Consider the following 18,898-nt stretch of genomic DNA (forward strand, 5'->3'; position numbering starts at 1 on the left):
GCTATGTGGTCTCAACTACTTTTGACTTATTGCTGCGTCTTTTTTAACTGCTAGAAAAGTTTATTTGCTACTCTAAAACAGCATCCCTCACACACGTATTTTTATCCATTGTTTCATGGTGCTTTGAAAATTGGTTCATTGTTACTTTTTTCTTCACCTTTCCCCTTTGGAGACGATGCTTAGGGCTCATCCAAAGAAGGAAGGGAGCTCCTCAAGGCCATTTTATATATTCTATTAACCTGCAAACAGAGGTCACTGTTGAAGTCTTGATGTGGAAGAAGAGATCTGTCCTGTCACAAGTCTACAGGAAAAATTATCTCATTCCCATGTGATTTTGTTTTCCTACTTGTAGAACAGGGTTAAAAAAATTGGTTCTTCACACCTCTAAAATGTTTTGAATACCATAGATGGAAGAGATAAGCAAGTATAAGTGTTTATCAAGTCTGGGTGTTACTTGCAGCAAACAAAACTTCTTACCAGCTAACTGTTAGTTTGATGACAGAAAAGGAAAAGAATGTAAAGAGGTTGCTGGAGATTAGTTTATCTTTGAATTCTGAGGCAAGTTCAGAAAGGAAAGAGTGAGGCCAATCTGCATGCTGTCACTTCCCTTTGTCTAAAGTACATCTAACCTAAGTGCTCTTGGCACTCCTGAATGACCAGAGGCAGTTCCACATAGTGTGAGTTGGGAAGACTACATCCCATCTGACACAGGTATGTCTTGCCTCCAACTACACAGAAGCTGTAAAATAGTAACTATCTCTGTTCACAGCATTGCATTCCACTTCTAACGTAGAGCACTTGACCCTTTAGAAGCAGCTGACAGGAAAAGGGGCACCATAGTTTTCTTTGTCTGTTTGGCAATTAACCATTCACTGGCTTTTTTTGTTGTAACATGCACTTCCTTTCTTGTTTTCATTCAAGCTTTGTGCACCATGGAAATTAATGTGGAGAAAGACAAACAGACAGGAGAGACCAAGATTGTCTCTGCTTCACCTGTTGGCCCAGATGAGGCCCATCAAAGAGGATTCAAAGTCTATGATGATGGTACCAAGGTAGTCTATGAGGTTCACTCTGGTGGCACAGTGGTAGAAAACGGAGTACATAAATTAAGCTCAAAGGACGTAGATGAACTTATGCAAAAAGCTGGACAATCAAATGTAAAAGGAGGGTATGAAATAATGACTGTGTCAGACAGAAATGCAGTAGCTGATGGAAACCTTAGCCATATGAAGGAGCAAATGCTCTTCAAGGAGGCAAAGCTGGAAATGGTACACAAACCAAACAAAGGGCATGCTGTGAATTCCCAGCCCCAAGACAAACCCCGTGGTGGTGAAGTTCCAGAGGCCAGTGCAGATCAACCAGTGACAATGATATTTATGGGCTACCAGAGCATTGACGATGAAGAGGAGACGAAAAAAGTGCTGGGCTATGATGAAACCATCAAAGCAGAGTTGGTTCTGATCGATGAAGACGATGAGAAGTCTTTGAGAGAGAAGACAGTGACAGACATCTCCACCATGGACGGGAACGCCGCTGAGCTGGTCTCTGGCAGGCCCCTGTCAGACACAACAGAGCCCTCCTCTCCTGAGGGGAAGGAAGAGAGCCTGCCCTTGGAAGCTGCCCCAGGTACACAAAAGAAAAAGCGCTGTCAATGCTGTATTGTCATGTGAACACCTTCTCCTTCCCCACTCCGGCAGCTCCTGCTCCATCACTTACCTAGATCTCATTGTACTTCTAGCTGCAATACTGTGAACTGGAAGTGAATGCCTCCATTGCCTTGCAGTTGGGTTGCTTTGATTTCTAGTTCTTCAGGAAGAGGAACACATGGTTATTTTCCCATCAGACGTACACTCTGGGGTTCGAGGAGTGGTTGGAGATTTTATTTTATTTTTCTCCTTAATATTGCAGAGTGAGAGATAAGTGGGAAATGGAACAAATGTTTTCATATTTATTTGATCTATACATATATATAATATATATAATGAAAACACTTTTTACATTTTCTTTGGATATCTGGCAGGCTTGATCAGTTTCCTAGGATTTTATAGGAGTCTGAATTTCACAGCAGCCAGATATGAGAGCCTTAAAGAAATGTCATTTCTTTTTTTTAAGACAAAAATCACATTTAAACATTATTTTATAGATGCTATTTTTTATTTCTCAGGGGAAGACTTAGATCATTTTACTATTTTAATTTGCTAAAATTCAGATAAGTCCTTCCTGAAAGGTTTGCATAGTTTCGTTTTATAGTAACTTTTCAGTTTAGTTTGCAGTGTCACAAAAATCCATCAGCCATTTCTGCTTATTGGTAATACCAAAAGTGGACCTTAATTATTCTTTCAAGAAAACATATGAATGATAATTTTGCCTTATATAAATCTTCCAGATTACAGTATTGTATGTGAACTTCATCTCCCCAAACTGCAACTGAAACTAACTTGACAAGAAAAAGATGCAGCTGTAACACCAACTGAAATGGGGTTACTGATCTAATTACTTGCCTTTCAGTAACTCTGCCAATGTTATATATGAAGTTTCCTGCTGAACTCCAGTAGAGGAGAGATACTGCTTTCTACTTCCCTAGAATATAAGTAATCTTCTCTCACAGTCTGACCCTGCTCGCACTGAATTCAGTGGGGAAATTCTCAGTGCTGGAAATGTGGGCAGGGCCAGATTTTTATTTTGCGATAGGAAACTGTTATTTTTCATTGAGTGCACCTCCAGTGCACTGACGTGCTGACAAGTGATGGGCCTGATCCTGCCATGCTTACCTAGCCAAAACTCCCGTGGAGGCCTACCGGAGTTTTGTTTAAGCAGCTGTTTCAGAAAGTGATCCTAGCGCCGTAAGGCTAACATTTTCAAAAATGCTGGTGGTTTTGGATGCTTCACTTCCTGGTGTGGGATACTTCAGAGAGGCCTGATTTCCAATAAATTTTTCTTCTGCCCTCTGAAAATCAGGCCTTTAAAAAAACGTCTCAAAGTTGAACTTTACAAAGGTGAATGCATCCAAAATCAATAGATGTTTATTTCTCAGTCCACTGTTTCTTCTAACTACAATGAAAAAGCAGCCAGCTTTTTCATGGTAAGATACTATGAGCCTGATTCTTGTCTCACATTGGTTTTGCTTAGGTGCAACTTCACTCTGGTGAAATTGGTCTGGATTTGTAACAGTAGAAGTGAGACTGAAAATCAGGATTTATATTTTCTGATAGTGTTAAAAATACTGAAGAGTATTTTGAAGTGTCTTTCAAACTATCAGACTTTAAAAATGAATATTACAACAGGAAAAAAAATATTAAAAAGAAAGAAAGAAAGAAAGTAACAACAAGCCTCTTTTCATTCTGAGGTGGTTCCTATGGTATTTCTGTATTTTCTTGGATGGTGCTTTTACTGCATTAATTGTTAGTTCAGAGCATCTGATTAAACAGTTCTTGCTCTGTACTCTTTTCTTTCTGTGCCAGCAAAAAAGACACTTGCTCATTACTAGAGTTATATGAGGCACACTAAAAACAAACACAAGAAAATGCAAAAAGTAGTTTCTATGTAAGATCACTTAGCTGTCAATACAGAGTTGGTCAATGTAACTTTTCACCACTGCCCAGGTTACAGTAATAAAAAAAGAAAATTGGTGATTAAGAAAAGAGAGCTACACCCATCTGACACCTGCAGGAATTATGCTGGCCTCTGTATTTGCTTCAGTGGCCTGATTTAACATTTAATAGATTTCTGCATGTTCCCTCAGCCTCCTCTGGGGCTTCTGGATGAGAGAAGGACCAAACCCAACAACAGAAACTCTGAAAATCATCACTTGACTCAGGCCTATGTGATTAACAGTTTTATCAGAGAAGAGAATGGCTGCAAGGTTGTGCGCTGTGATAATTATTACTGGTGTCTATTTGCTAGAAACTGTGTTGGAGATCAGCAGCCTGTATTTTTGTTCGTTTGGAATGTTTTGGGTTTGTTGTTGGGTTGGTTTTTTGTTGTTGTTTGGTCAGGTTTTTTTTTCCAGAAACGGTAACTATTTACAAATCTCAACATTTCTTAAATCAAGGCCATGAGCTTTCAGCTATATGACATGGCTTCATGAGGCGATCCTCAAGTTCAGCAGACCAAGGTGTGGGTAGTTGACCCCAGGGGCTGAGCTATCCTGGCTTATCCCATTACTATTCATCAGCCTGGCCGTGGTAATCCAGACCCTGACACCATCACACAGAACCATTTCAGGGCTTTTTGTGCATTTCCAAGAAGCTACGTGAGGTCACTGCAACTCAGCTGAGGAGCACTGACCCATGCATCCATAGTCACATCACCATAGCCTGCTCCACTCCAGGCACTGTGCAATGGGGAAATAGCCAAAGCTTCGGCAGGGCATGCTTAGAACTTCAAGAATTGCAAGAACATTGTGACATAAACCAGAAGGGACAGTAAAGTTTCTACTTCATTCCTGCATCATGAAAGCCTCTGGAGTCTGACTCAGTCTACTCAGGAGCCAGTGGGAGGCCTGTAGACATGCTTTGCAATAGTTCTGTCACTCTGGGGCCAGCTTACCTCACCTCAAAAACATCTTCTGCATCTCTCCTCCTGGTCTGGCCAGTCATGCCCCCTCTGGCTGTGATCCTGACTTCATGGCCACCCTGGCCTCCTCTTCCCAGCCCAACCTTTTTCCCTACTACTCTTCCCTTTACAGACATTTTCCCCACAGTCCTCTGCTCATGACATTTGGACTTGACTGAGGACATTCTCGGGTACCACTCCTTATCTGATCTGTCCATCCTTCTCTTCAGCCTTGCACTCTCCATTCAGATGATCTTCTGGTTCAACACAGACTCAGCGTTTTGGGGATGACTCCCTTAGTGGCCAGCTTTGGGAGATGCATGCTGAGGCTGGGACCAGAATACATCTGAGACCATGCGACATTTGAGGCACAACGTGGTAGGGAGATGGTGGCATGTAAGAGCTCAGAAGTGGCCCTTCAGTGGTTAGAAGTAGAGCACAAGCCTTAAAACTTAAACCTGCCAAATACCTACTGCTCAGTACCTGTAGCTGACATTGAGTGCCTAGGAAGGCCAGTGTTTTTTGTGTTCATATGAACTTCATGGTTAACAGGCCATGACAGATCCAAAAAAAAAACCTGAAGGTGTGTTGTAAAGGGTTTGTCTTTGTTAGTCAGTTCCATACCTGAGGTCAAGCAAAACACAAAACAAAAGCAAATTAATCTGAACTCGGAGAGTCTTAGCTACACTGCCTGAAACATGATTATTCTTCTGCAAGTGCAACAGCCTTGCTGGACATCAGCTTGTCCATACTAGCCATTAGACTGCAGCCAAATTACATGGGAATTCAAGTGTGTTAGCATATGTTGATGAATGTAAACTGATTTCCAGGGCTTCTTTGAGCTTTGGAAGGCATGAATTTTCCTCATGCCCTCAGACAGAAAGCAGCCAGTGGAAATACATGCACAATCAGATGTGAAAGAAGAGGTCCACTCTACAGTAAAGCAGAGAGAGATTTCATAAGGATCATAACGGGAGTTTTTTGTATTGTTTTGAGCAAACTCCCTGTCTGTTTATCTTATGCCATCATCTGTATATTTTCTATTTCAGCATGAAGAGATACAAAAAAGTACAGTCAGAAACTGATTCAGTGTTAACATTTTGCCACAACAAACTGCTCGCCTTAATTTTTGTAAGGAAAACAAGAAAACTCTTTTCAGCATGTCTTTTCCTAAACTGGAAAAAAGTAACCTATGAAACTTTTTTATATTTTGTATTTTCTAAGTTTCTATGAACCCAGTTTCCATGTTGTCCCTTGTTTTCATTCAGGGACTGTTTATTTTCAAACCACTGCATTCTACTTTTTTTTTTTTCAAACAGAAGAAAAATACAAATCAGAAAACACAACATTAGAATTAGTGGCTAGGCAATCTCTTTCAATTACAAGAATATCAATACAGAAAGAAAAGAATTACAGGGTTATTTTCTTTTTTTATTTTTCTGTGGCTGATGTACTGTATGGTATATGTTTACAGAACTCCTTTGGTCTGCCTTTGTGATGTTATCTAAATGAATGACAAAGTAGGTATGATGTGCCATTTGACAGTTTGCCTTAGCACTCTTGGGTTTTCTTCTTTTTGTATCTTCGTTTCCTTTTTTTTTTTTTTTTACTTTTTTTTCCCCCAAAAAGTGCAGGCTGTATTCCAAAGCTGTATAAACACAACATTATCTTTCAATCCCCAGCAAGAGAAGAGAGCACAAGCCCTTCTCCATGAAGCATACCTGTACTGGTGCAATAAAAGTCCCCAGTCCTGCAAACAAAAACACGTCTAACCCCAGTTTATGTGGCCTATTTCAGTCAAGAGAACTACTCATGGGAGGAACATGTGTGTGTAGGTGTCTGCAAGATCAGAGCATGAGTGATTAACACAGGGTGTAGCTTGGGTGTTATTTGTGTACCTGTACCACTTTCATACATGCTGAGTTTGCCCAGAAGGGTCTAAACCTAGAGGCTAACTCTGCTAAGAAAAACATACAGCAAGATGGTGCTGAGCATCCAGTGGGATCAGGTCCTGAGTCAGCATTGCTACCACGGCAGTGGTATTCTTGAGGAAACATTCGGTGGGACTTCCCTGACAACTATTTTATCAGTCCCCTGCCATTCTGTCTAAGTTCACTACTGATTCTTCGTGCTTAAGATCAGAAATACAACTTAATTTGGGCAGGAAGGTAGCATACAAAGTCACTAGAAAAATAAAAGGTGTTCTACCTTTTGTCTTAGTCCAAAATCTAAATGGTGTACTTGGAAAGTAAGTGGGGATATAATAGAAAATGTAGTATTTTACATTTGTGTATTTTTTTAATGAATAAATATTTTTGTAATGAGATACAAATCCTAAATAGGGATTTCAGTTTCTGAATATCATCCTACTTGTGACATTGAGCCTTTGAACTTTTTCATACATTGATGACAATGCCCAGCTTCTTGGGATCTTTTGTAGACCTAACCACATTTTTGTCCAGGAAGTAGGATCACAATGCTTTTTAAAGAGTAACAATGTAAGAGTAGAATCCAAAATACCTGCTAAGAACAGGAATTTACAGCTAAGTAAATTCATTTATTCTCCCCTCCTTCTCCTCCTCAAAGAAAGAAAAAAAAAAAAAAAAAGGTGGACCTATGCTTTCTATAGATAGACAACTTTATGGTAGATAATAACTACTTACTTTCAATAAAGAGATATAAATAATAAAGATAATAACATGTTTTTCTCAAAATACAAGAGATGGTGGCACTGGAAAGAATAGAACAAAATCACTTGGACAAAGTGGAGAATTTTCGCTAAAATGTGGCATCTTACATTTTTTTAAACTCACTCTGTTTCAATTAGCTCTCTCTGTCTGTTAGGAAATTTAGGATTCTCTCAGCTTACATTACACGAGCCTTCTGGGAAGCAAGAAAAAAATTTAGTTCTGAGCTTAATCAGAATTTACAGGCTATGACAATATCCAACATAAAGGTGGACTGTAATTTTTGCATGTAAACAAGTAAGTTGTATAAAATGGATGAATTTATTAAGTTTAGAAAATGAATGGATTGCCATCTAGTCCAAAGAGAATATAAATCCAACTTGTAATATAAACATATAATAGTATCTTACTTGTAAATAGTGACAAGGGTGCATGAAGTTCTTAAAAATGCCCCAGATGTTCAAAATCAACAGCATCACAAAACTGAGCCTTTTTCCTCATGGGTTCAAAATGTCTTGCAAATTACATAATACATTTCCTGTGGCAGTTCCAGTCAAGCTACTCAATGGATTAAGACTATATTACATTTCTTAAGGGCAAATTTGTGAAAAATTCTGATCTCCTTCCCCCAGTTTGCAAATACTTCTCTTATTTTAGGCAGTCTTGCTGTTATCGTATTGCAAACCTTCCTCTGTGATTGTTTCCCAAATTCTTCATAAAGCAATTTTTAGACTTTTTTTAAGGTCTACCTTAGAAATTGGAAAAAAAAAATAACTAGAGTGATCTAACTCACATCCATCAGTTTGGATACATTCATACACCCTTAACTTACGCTGTAAACTAAGTGACTTAGACCTGATCTTGAATATCTTGAAATATCTGTTAGAGCTAAAGACTTGCTCATAAGCATACAATTAAGCACGCAAACTGCCCTTTTTAGTCTAATGGAAAGACCCATTTAAGTGAAATTTAAGGACATGAACAAATGCTTGTGGGGTCTGGGCTTTAAACAATACTGCTATAAGCGAGGCTTATGCTGTTTTCACTGTATCTTCTTATTGCTTTAATTAGATAGGTTTTGTAAATGGTGTTGTGAAACTGGTGCACTTTTCTGCAGAGAGGTGTATATATATGATCTCCTGGCCAATTGTTGTTTGAAAGCAGATGAATGCCTTCTGGGCAACCAAAACTCCTGGTGGCCTGAGGAGGACTGAGCTGAATTTCATGCCTGCACACAAACATGAAGTAAAAGAGGCAGTGTGAGTTTCTCTTCCAAATTTTTCCCTTTGCACGCCTCTGCTCCAGACTCTGCCTGTCCCCTGTCTCTGCACTTGCTCTCATTTCAGTCACCATTGCTCAGATGTTCCTTTTTTCCCCTCTCTGCTTCACTTTTTGGGATTCCCTATGAGCAAAAATGGGGGAAAGAAGAGAGACTAGAGCCAAAAATCTCACCTCAGGCATGTTTGGGAGAGTCCCAAGTTACAATGGCAGTATCCTGTCCTCAATTTTTGGACTTTTTCCTGCATTTCCCTAGATTTGTGGGGCAAATCTGATACCAGGAGCATTCTCTGTGTACTCATCTAGCATCCCCCGAGGTACCACAATAGCCTTGCTATTTAGGTAACACTGCTGTCTTTCTTTCTATTCCTATGGGAACATGTTAAACCCCCGAGCCAGACATGAGCTTGATATGCCCAAGTGCATAAGATACCAGCATCCAGAAGCCTCGTAGGGGAGCAGAAGACAAACCATCCCCTAGCTGTCAGGTTGCTACCAGCAGGCTGAAGGAGCCAGGAGGAAATGTGAACTTCCCCACAGACTGATCCAGCATACAAATGCATTCTCAGTAAAGCTAGCTGCCAAAAAGCTACTGGTATCCCTCCAAGTTAATGTGGTGGTCAGAGAGGTGAACTCAAAAATAAAGAGGGTTCTGTGCAACCACATAAATTCCCAGTTGGACGCAGTGCTTAAGCTCCACTGACCTTAAGCAATTGCTGGAAGTGTAACACATACTTAAGTACTGTGCTCATTACGGATAGTTTCGAGGGTGTGTTAAGATCAGCCTGCACCTATGGTTAAGGTCTTTAACTGAAAATGGGTTTGAATTTTGTCACTGTATTTTGCCAGGATGGATGTAGGCACCAATTAGGGGCAGATAGCAAAGATAAATTTGTTTGAAACCTTTTTATGGCCATTGAATCTCTGTACAGCAAAGGTAGCCAAGCAAGAGCAGGTCAGGACAAAGGCAAAAGAACACTTCCAAATGTTTCCTGCCCTTCCCAACTCCGTTCGCTCCATAGACGAAGAATGATTCTTTATAGGGGTTCAAGAAAATGTTGTGTAAAATGCAGCTTTTATGGTGAATGTAGGTTGTGGTTGAGATTTTTTTTAAGCTTTAGTCTCCCACTTTCTTTGTGAGCTAATGTAAATAAATTCCCTTTTTGTTGGGGAAAATCTGCTGTGCTAACACTGGATTAGAATTGCTGGGGATAGCTGCTGTACTTTGTAACCTGAAGTGTACTTTTTTGACTGTTATGTTTTTTTCTTCAGATTAAAAAAAAAAAAAAAAAGAGTACAAAAAAAATCAAAAATAAATAAAACAAGAACACTGCCAGCAACAGCCATGCTGTAACTGTGGCTTCTCTCTTTTTTTTCTCTGTACAGTATTACTAGTAAATAAATCTGCCTTTTCACTGCGCCTACCTCTGTGTCTTTTTACTGTGTTTCTCTCTAACCACCAATCTTCGAAATACTCTGTGATCTCAAGGACACACCACACTGGAGCAGCCTCTCTCACTAAAAGAAATAAAGTACTAACCCCACAGTTTGTTGTTTTTTCTTCTCTCCACTGCTGTGCCCTGCTGTTCTAACTGTTATTTCTCTTAGTTGCTTCAATCCACATTAACTCGTCATATTTGTTACTGTCTCATTTCTCTTTTTCCTTTCCATCTTATGCGGTTCTTTGACGTGCATATCATGGACCAGGTTGCTCTAGGACTTTTTACGTTTGAAGAAGTCTTGGTTTAGAAAGTAAGACAGATGTCCCAGGTCTACTCTTTCCTCATGGAGGGAAGAGTTCCAGTCAGTGCATAAGCAAGTCCCCAGATATCATCACTAAAGAATTAAAGGGCAGTCAGAATAAACAGTGTGAAGTTTCTTCCTGGGTTACCAGGGAGATTGTCCTTTGTATTTCAGGACTGGGAGAAGCTTGACAAAATCTGATTTGCAGCAAAAAATAAAAAGGAAAAAAAAAAAAGAAATAAAAAAATATATTTTTTTTCCCCAAAATGCCATTTTTGCCTAAGTTTAGTCAACAATGATGGGATTCATTACATAGAGAGGTACCATAAGCTCTTTTCTCACAAACTAACTGTTCGGCCCAGACAGTCATGTAGGAAACTCACCACCGATTTCCCATTGCTACGTAAGTACTACCCCTCTGCTTCTTTCATCCTATATCCATCCCAAAAATTATGCATGCACACATATCTGAGGCTTTGCAGTGCAGTACTCATTAGTGGAATAGGAGGAAATGACCACTTGTCCTTGTTTTGTTGCTTTATAATATCATCCTGAAAGCCTTGCAGCAGGTAGGACTTTAAGCTCTTCTTACTTGCATAGGAAGTACAAGAAAATTTGTCTGCCCTCAGGTGCTCTGTGAGTGATGGAGAACTGGTATGTTTATGCCCTCAAAGGACTAGAAAATTGATCACAACTGCTACACTATTTAAATTTCGTTGGGTTTGCAAAGATCTTCCTAATTCAGAAGGTTATTTAGTGTGGCCAAAGGGAGAACCACGAACCTCAACTAGCAGGAGTGTCCATGCAAACAACATGCACTGACAGGGCTTTTGTCGTCAGCTACTAATTTAGCGCAGACTACTGAAAATATTAGGTGCATGTTCCATTTGCCGACTCATACCATGGCCTGTGCTGTACTGTTACTTTTCATCCTTCAGTGTATTTTAATTATTTATTTATTGCTTTCATCACTTAGTTTGGCTGAAAACTCTTTCACTGCACAAAATCAGGTCAGACAAAGAAATAGTGAAAACAAAGTTGACAAAATCTGATAGAACTGTTGCCACTGAAGTTTCAGAATGAAAATAATTGCATACACTTTCCCTTTTTAAGCCACTAGGAAAAAGAAAAGTGAACTCTTATTTATTTTTTCCCTCCCACCATCATAGTGTATTGAAAGAAAGGAAATGCTTAGGTAGTGAGATAGTGTGGTAGTATCCTGAAACACTTCTGGAGTGGTTCTGGAGTGGTTCCCTGGACTTAGCAGTAAAGTCAGATTTAGCACATGGGAGGACAGTTCTGTCAATTTTCTGTTCTTTTTTCCATTTGCTTTAATAGTGTCTTAGTAATGAAAGAAAGAGAGAGAGAGTAAGAGAGGAAAATTCTAAAAGTTTGACACATTCAGTAATTTTCAGGAGAAAGAAGCAGAGCAGTTCTCTTTCAGATGGCCCCTTCCTTTCCTACAGGACCCTCACAACTGCCTTTGGCCTGCAGAATTCATATCAACTCAGCAATACTTCGTCCTTCACACTGCACAGTATTTTTAAGGTTACAGAAAGAAATCTCCAAGGCTATAAACTGTAAGAATGAACAATTAAAAAGGGACTAGAAATTATCAACAATATTTGCTGTTACAAGGCTGCTATTTACATTCCCCAGCTGCTGCAGAAGTTCTGCTCAGACATTCATCACTCTGTGTACATTCTTGTGATCTATTTGTAACTAACTGTGGTACAAACACAGGCTGTTCCCTAAAGGACTTTACAAGACAACAGAGTATGACATAGCCCCGCAAAACTTTAAGTCACCATCCACTTTCACCTGTGGTAGAAAAACTACCTACTTCTTCATCAACAGTGTCCAGTTGATGGTAATCCACTTTCCAGATGAGATGAGGAGGGAAATAAATGACTAGAAACAGAGCATTCTCTATCAGACTTGGAGGAGGGTACTTCCCAGCACATAACCCAAAGGGAAGTGGGGGAAATGTTAGTGACTGAGAGAGACAGTGGGTCACTGCAAATCAGGAAGAGGGAGTAGGTGTGCTGACACTAACCTGCAAATTTAGGGACCCAGCTGTTCTAGCAAGAAATGAAATTAGCTCCTGACTTTTACTCACAGCAGCTCCTCCCAGTATAAGGAAACTCTCTGGATTTACCAGGAGTAGTGGAGATACTGATCCAGTTTCTAGAAAAAGTCCCTAGCTGCTCTAATGGGTTCAGTGTGACCTCGCATATGTCTCTCTCCTACAGATTTATAAAGGTTTGCAGAAACAGCACAATCCCCAGGATTCTGGTAGGAAATCTAGACTGCTAACTACTTGCCTGAGCCCCAAGTTTTATCATCTATGTTATGGTTGTATTTAGAATAATTAGTACTGCCCTACCTCTCAGTGCTATCATAATGAGTCTGTTAGCGTCTGCCACAAGGCTACAAGAATATGGGGCATAATTTGTGTACACATCACAAGATGTTCTCTTGCTGTTCAGTTCATGGAGACATTCTGCTCACATTCTGCACTGCTAATCCAGTAAAATATGAGCTTTCTGGCAGTCAAAAGGTGTTTTTCACAGCAGTCAGGAGTTTTCTGGAAATGAGAGATTTGCCATGGGTTATGGAGAAAAAGAGAGTAGTGGTAGCATGTTTGACTGCTTGTAAGTGGGAGAATGAAGAGGGAGGAACAGTTGCAGAAAAAAAGGACTTATGCCCAGGGGAAATGGCTTCAAAATGGTTCACATTCTCAGACATGACTAAACAGTTCAACTATCTTTTTTGAGTATTTCCATAATGCACTACTGGCTACAGAGTTCCTCCAGCTATAGATGAGCCTGCTCCAGCACTGGGAGCAGGATGGTAGGTTTTGTGGAGGAGGAGTGTGTGCTGATGAAGCTAATTAACCCTGCATAGAAAGAGGTTATCTATTCCCCTGAGCATAGCCTCATGCTACAAAGACTGTGCTGTTCTTTATCCAGTGTATTTATCTCTAAACATCACTGTAGTGTGTTCTTAGGCATCCTGAGGCTTCAATGGAAGGATGTAGTTTAGTAACAGCAGAAGATCTTGATCAGTTACGTTTCACTGAAACATGCTTCATGTGGAATACACAGCCCTGACAGTCTTTAAATGCTTTGTTGTGCTGCTCATCTTTTATATCACAGAATTACAAAATCACAGAATGGCCAGGGTTGGAAGGGACCTCAAGGATCATGAATCTCCAACCCCCCTGCCACATGCAGGGCCACCAATCTCCACATTTAATAGTAGACCAGGCTGCCCAGGGCCCCATCCAATCTGGCCTTGAACACCTCCAGGGATGGGGCATCCACAACCTCTGTGGGCAGCCTGTTCCAGCACCTCACCACTCTCTCTGTACAGAACTTTCCCCTGACATCCAACCTAAATCTTCCCTCCCTTACATGCTTACATGCTTAGATGTTTCTCCTTAACACACTATGCTAAGTCATGGAAGCATTTTTATGATTAGAGAAAGAGGAGTTCGTAGACAAACTGTTGGTGCAATGGAATAAATGTTTCCACCTGCTGACTGATTTAAGCAATTTTATATTACTAGGTATGACCAAGTCACCAGGGAGACGGGGTAAAGCAATGGGGCTGCTAAATATCAAGTGCAGTAAATGTGCAGAATTCCACACTGAGAATAGAGTCAAGCAACTTGGAGATAGTCTTAGGTATTATTCCAACAAGAAAATAGGAGAAACTGTAATTTCTGGGCTGACATATAAAACCCAGTCTAAAAGCACAAACAAACCCAGCAGAACTGTGATATTCCGGGTCTGTTTTTTTTCTGTGGCATTTAAAAGACTACAAACATGATTTTTAAGTACTTTTCAGTTCAATGAGTAAATATAATATGACTTGGAAAAGCTGCTGAAGTATTACACACTGATTATTTCACAAGTTAGGAGTTAGAGCTGGGAATACTGTGATTGCTTGATAAATGCATCACAGAATCACAGAATGGTTGGGTGGGAGGGGACCCCAAAGCCCACCCAACCCCAAGTGCCTGCCGTGGGACCTCTGCAACCCAGCAGGTCAGCTTAGAACAGGGCCCTGTCCAATACGGCCTGGAGCGCCTGCACGCACAGCTTCTCTGGGCAGCCGTGCCAGGGCCTCACCGCCCTCCGAGTGAGGAATTCCCTCCTAATGCCTAATCTCGATCTCCTCACTTTTACTTTAAAACCATTCCCCTCGTCCTATCACAATTATTAGACCACGTAAAAGCAAATCTGCTTACAGCTGACTGGAAGCTGAATGGGAGTGAATTTCCAATTACACTCCCTGGGGTAACTGCTTTGTACCAGTATTATCCGCTATCAGAGCACTTGTTTCTCCTCAAGTTCCAGCCTTTTCTAGTCTGTCATTTTCAACTACAGACAACTATGTCAAGCAAAGTTTGGAGAAACAGGTTAATGGAAAAGCTTATTTTTTTCAGTAAAAAGCTGTTAGATCTGTGAATTACAGTGATTCGGGTTAGTGAGAGTCTGTTGCTCAACTAGATGAGAAAAAAAAAAACAAAACAAAACAAAAAAAAACCCTAAATATAAAGGATACTTCCAGAAAACAGTTCTGTAGCTCAAGCTGGAGAAAAACACAGCCCTTCTACTAGCTTATGAATGCCCAGGAATGATATATGCCCTAAGAGAAGGAGCCAGACATCTTCTTAAATTCAGTAATATGAATAGTCCTGTGTACTTCAGAGGAGCAGCCTATATCATCCCACTGCATTGAACTCTCCTTCACACAGCCCCAGACAGCTGTGGGAGGAGCAGAAGGGTCTCCAAGACATCTATTTTGCTGAGATACCTTCCTTTGCCTTCCCCTACCAGAGAGCCTGGAAGCAAACAGCATGTGATCTCTTAGAAGTATGGGCAACCATGATAATGCTGGGCCAGGAGGGAAGTAAAAGGCTATTGCTGTGTGCTCTTTCATCTGTAGGAGCCTGGGAAAATCATCAGCATTGGAGCAGCGAGCATAGAAGAGTTCTGATTCACAATAAACAATCAAAAACAAAGCAGGAGCTCTGCCACACAGAACCCAAACCAAAACTTTCTGAACTGAATAGTTGTTCAAAAACAAGGCTTTTTTTTCTCAGTTGAAAATGCCTTGCTGGAGATGCTTTCAAAAAATAAAAACTAAAATTAAAAAAAAAAAAAAGAGAAGGAATAAACAAGCCAATATTTAATTTGGAATACATTAGAAATATTGGTTTGGCATTATATGAACATTCTCTCCAGCTTCTTTTCATCCAGAACTGTTAGTGGTGTTCAACCCAGTTTCATTCTCTCAGTGCTTGTTTTTTTCAAAAAAAAAAATGTTCTGTTTGGATTCAAGGGGAAAATTCACTTGGCTGCAGTCATCACAACACTTCTTGCTGGAGGCTGGAGGGCTGACACTACCGTTTCAAGTCAAGTGTGTGTGATAATGAAGAGCTAACCATGGGCAACAGCTGTATGCTGTCAGTCCTGGATGACGCTCTTTCTCTGCTTGGTGTGCACAGCTGACTTTCCCACACCGCCCGCCCGATGCATTTTTCCCTTCCCATACAGATTTGCATAGCACCCTTTTGAGTCCCACTGTGCCATATTGGTGTCTCGTCCAGATTGATGCTGTCATCAGAATAGAAGACTCAAACTGAATGTCCATTGCCATGTATGTGAAGACTACCATCCTCTTCAGCAAATGCTACATGTTCTCAAGAGCAAACAAGTGATGGGGTATTACGGATGCTAGGTTCATTTATGTGTAGGGTACCCTGGACAGAAATCATCCTTCCAACATCATGTGCATATTAAAAACCTCTTGGGAATACTATTGTCTGTAGGAAAATTGACTTCAAGCCAAATTTAATATCTGAACGCAAACCAGACCTTCTCTTCCTCACATTCACCACATGAAGAGAGGAAAATTCAAGGCAAGAGGCTGGAGGCAAAGTAGCAGGAAAGTGAGAAGTGATCAGAGAGACACTTTCCGCAGATAAAGACACAGATTAAAGCTCTTCAGATGTGGTCACTGCTTTATTCCTTAGACAAGCCACCTAAACCATTCCCCTCAATTTATCTGCCTGTCTACCTTTTCAGTTGGGGACTCCATGTCTTATGGTAGCTGTAGGAACAATGGTTTGTGACTATAAGGGCTGTCTTCAGTTCTAGACATTCGTGTCCTTGTCTGAATAATTAATGCTGAATATAATGGAGTTACTGAGAAAGAGTTGCTGGCTCTATTTACTTTCTCCTCAAGGAGAAATCTATGTGTTTTGGTAGAGATTAACTCTAACCATGTAAGTTTGTGATACTGTATGAGTGCTACTATCACTGCAAGAGCCATCAGCTGATTACTCATGTGAAGAGCATAGATAAGAAAATAGGACCTGGCACAAGTAGGGCACAGGATTAATTCTCTGTTGAAACTGAGTGGCATCTCACAGGCTGTAAAACAGGTGGTTTCTTGTAAGTCCACTTGCATTCCCATTCTGGCCCAGGAAATGGAGATCAGCAAAGGTAGACAGGTGGACTAGATGATCTTTGTGGTCTTTTCCAACTTTAATGATTCTATTATGCTAATCAGAGAAGGCATGGCGGATATTCACCAGCTCCTCCAGGATAAAGACAGGCAGGAGAAGCTGGGCCTAGTGGTGGAAAATGTTCCTGAGAGGAAGGAAGAGAGGTACATGTCAGTCATAGCCGTAGACTTTCTCTTCTCCTCAGAAGATATAAAATAATTTCTTTTTCCATTTTATCTGGGAAACATGAGAATAGTTGATTGGCATTAGAATAGCTGGGACCATCAGTTTGCAATTCAGCTTAGATGTGTCCACAGCAGCAGGGAGCAGGCAGACAAAAATCCAACATTTTCCAGCACTGATGCTGAATGAGGTCTGGGTTCCAGACAGCTTGACAAGTCCCCATTAGGAAAGCTTCTTCCTATTTCCAAATCAGAGTCCTCCTTTTCTGTGAGCAACCTGTACATCATACAGCAATAAACAAAACCTCAGCAGACAAAATTAATCTTGGGAAATATATTCTGAAACTTGATTTTCATCTTCTTTTTTTTTCTTCTTCTTTTTGTAGTGCAGCCTATAGCAAGCTTTTCCTAGGTCATATCTACCATAACCCAAACACAGATGTGGTTGAGAGTAGAGAGGAATACAGGCCACCGAGATCAGAAACAACCCCAAATTTCAGTGCCAGGCAAGGCAGAGGTTTTGGACAGTGGTGAAGAACGCCATATGATTTAGAGCTGGACCTGGGTACAGGTTTTTCCAGGAAATTTGTGAGCCAGTACCTGTGGTTTTGTGTGGATCCACAGGGCTGTACTGCAAGGAGGACTATATCCACATCATTCCTGCCACTAACCAGGTCTGTAGACAGACATGAAATGTATCCATAGCAGTAACTTCAAACACAGAAGATCCCATACTGACCTAGACAGTTTCCCAGACGTGAGGGCTAATGGCCAGCTACAGACTGAATATAATGACAGAATTCAAGTTTTCAGATGTTAACTTCACTTCAAAATTCTGTCTGGGTTTAAAAATAATCTCTCTGGAATCTTTGTTAGGACAGGATCAGCCCAAGACTTTGTCATTTTTGTCTTGAAAGCTTCACTGAAACACTGCTTTAAACTTTGTGCTGGACTCAGCACTGAGCTGAGACCTTATCATCACAAATAGATTTCTGCTTGCAGCAATTCTGACTTGTGAGCACGCTTGCAGAGATGCCTGCATTTGTGTGTGTTTGTGTGTATATGCAAGCTCACACACACCCCTTCCTGACACAACCATTACAGGCTTCAGTTTATGTGGAAAAAAAATAGTTTTAATTCTCAAAAGTTTTAATCCTCAGTATTTTACATTAGTTTTTTCAGTTCTATCCAATCTGAAGCTTCCTGAGACAGAAAATTCCCTTGTTGTCGGTATCTGACACGTTTGCCCAGAATGTAGCAACAATAAGACAGATGTGGAAAATATATGATGTCTCTTGTCAAAACCGGGCCTCAAACCCCACATCTGAAAAAACCTGGTAAACATTCAGCTGTGCAGTACTACTCTCTGTGGGAGCAGCAGTTGGAGTCCTGGCTCCACTGCAGTCAATGGGAGTCTTGTTACTAGTTTCTTGGTACTCTCAGGCTATAAAATAAATCTCTGTGTGTGAGTCTGTGTAGGCCTAGATCTTAAAAAATTCACAAGCTAAGGAGTTTTCTATATGGAACTATCTACTAGTGCACAGAAATCATAAGTTCAAATAAATATATGACTATTATAAATACCTACTTTCCGTGGAGGAAAGTTAATTCTGAAAGAAAAGTCTATTCTGAAATCCTGAATATCTTGTAAAGCTTCCTCACTTCTTTAAAAAAAAAAAAAAAACAAATCTTTACTAATCCTATGAATGTAGCTACTATGTACAGTATATTCTTTTCCTCTAGAAAAGAGTGATCTAAGAGTTCAGCATTAGGTTGACATTTGGATTAGTTTGTATTCCTTTAAGGTTCCTCTTTCATTTGTATTAGACCAGTACGATTGAGAAGAACATACACTGTACTGCAAGATTTGTAGGGCTTCAGTTAAATAGGACTGACATCTGATGGGGAATGAGGGGCTGCTGCATTAGATGTAG

The 18,898-nt window shown here is 40.4% G+C and overlaps 1 protein-coding gene and 1 long non-coding RNA gene across 7 annotated transcripts in view; one reads left to right on the forward strand and one right to left on the reverse strand.

Moving 5' to 3' along the window:
• The window catches only part of PALM2AKAP2 (PALM2 and AKAP2 fusion), a 243,269-nt gene that overhangs the window by 106,528 nt on the left and 117,843 nt on the right, over positions 1 to 18,898 (forward strand). For 2 of the 6 annotated variants that reach the window (XM_090131477.1, XM_090131478.1), the window contains exon 7: positions 922 to 1,626. The exons of the other annotated variants lie outside the window; for them this stretch is intronic. In XM_090131477.1, coding sequence (XP_089987603.1) covers positions 922 to 1,626 — 705 coding nt within the window. The remainder of the gene's footprint in view (positions 1 to 921; positions 1,627 to 18,898) is intronic. 6 annotated transcript variants of the gene reach the window in all.
• Positions 1,533 to 4,330, reverse strand: LOC149912855 (uncharacterized). Its single transcript, XR_016461670.1, has 3 exons — positions 4,288 to 4,330; positions 1,717 to 1,895; positions 1,533 to 1,617 (listed from the first exon to the last, which is right to left on the reverse strand). It is a non-coding gene; the product is annotated as an uncharacterized LOC149912855 (long non-coding RNA).

The sequence above is a fragment of the Phasianus colchicus genome, chromosome Z (assembly GCF_987193195.1).
Source record: "Phasianus colchicus chromosome Z, bPhaCol1.hap1.1, whole genome shotgun sequence".
NCBI lineage: Eukaryota > Metazoa > Chordata > Aves > Galliformes > Phasianidae > Phasianus > Phasianus colchicus.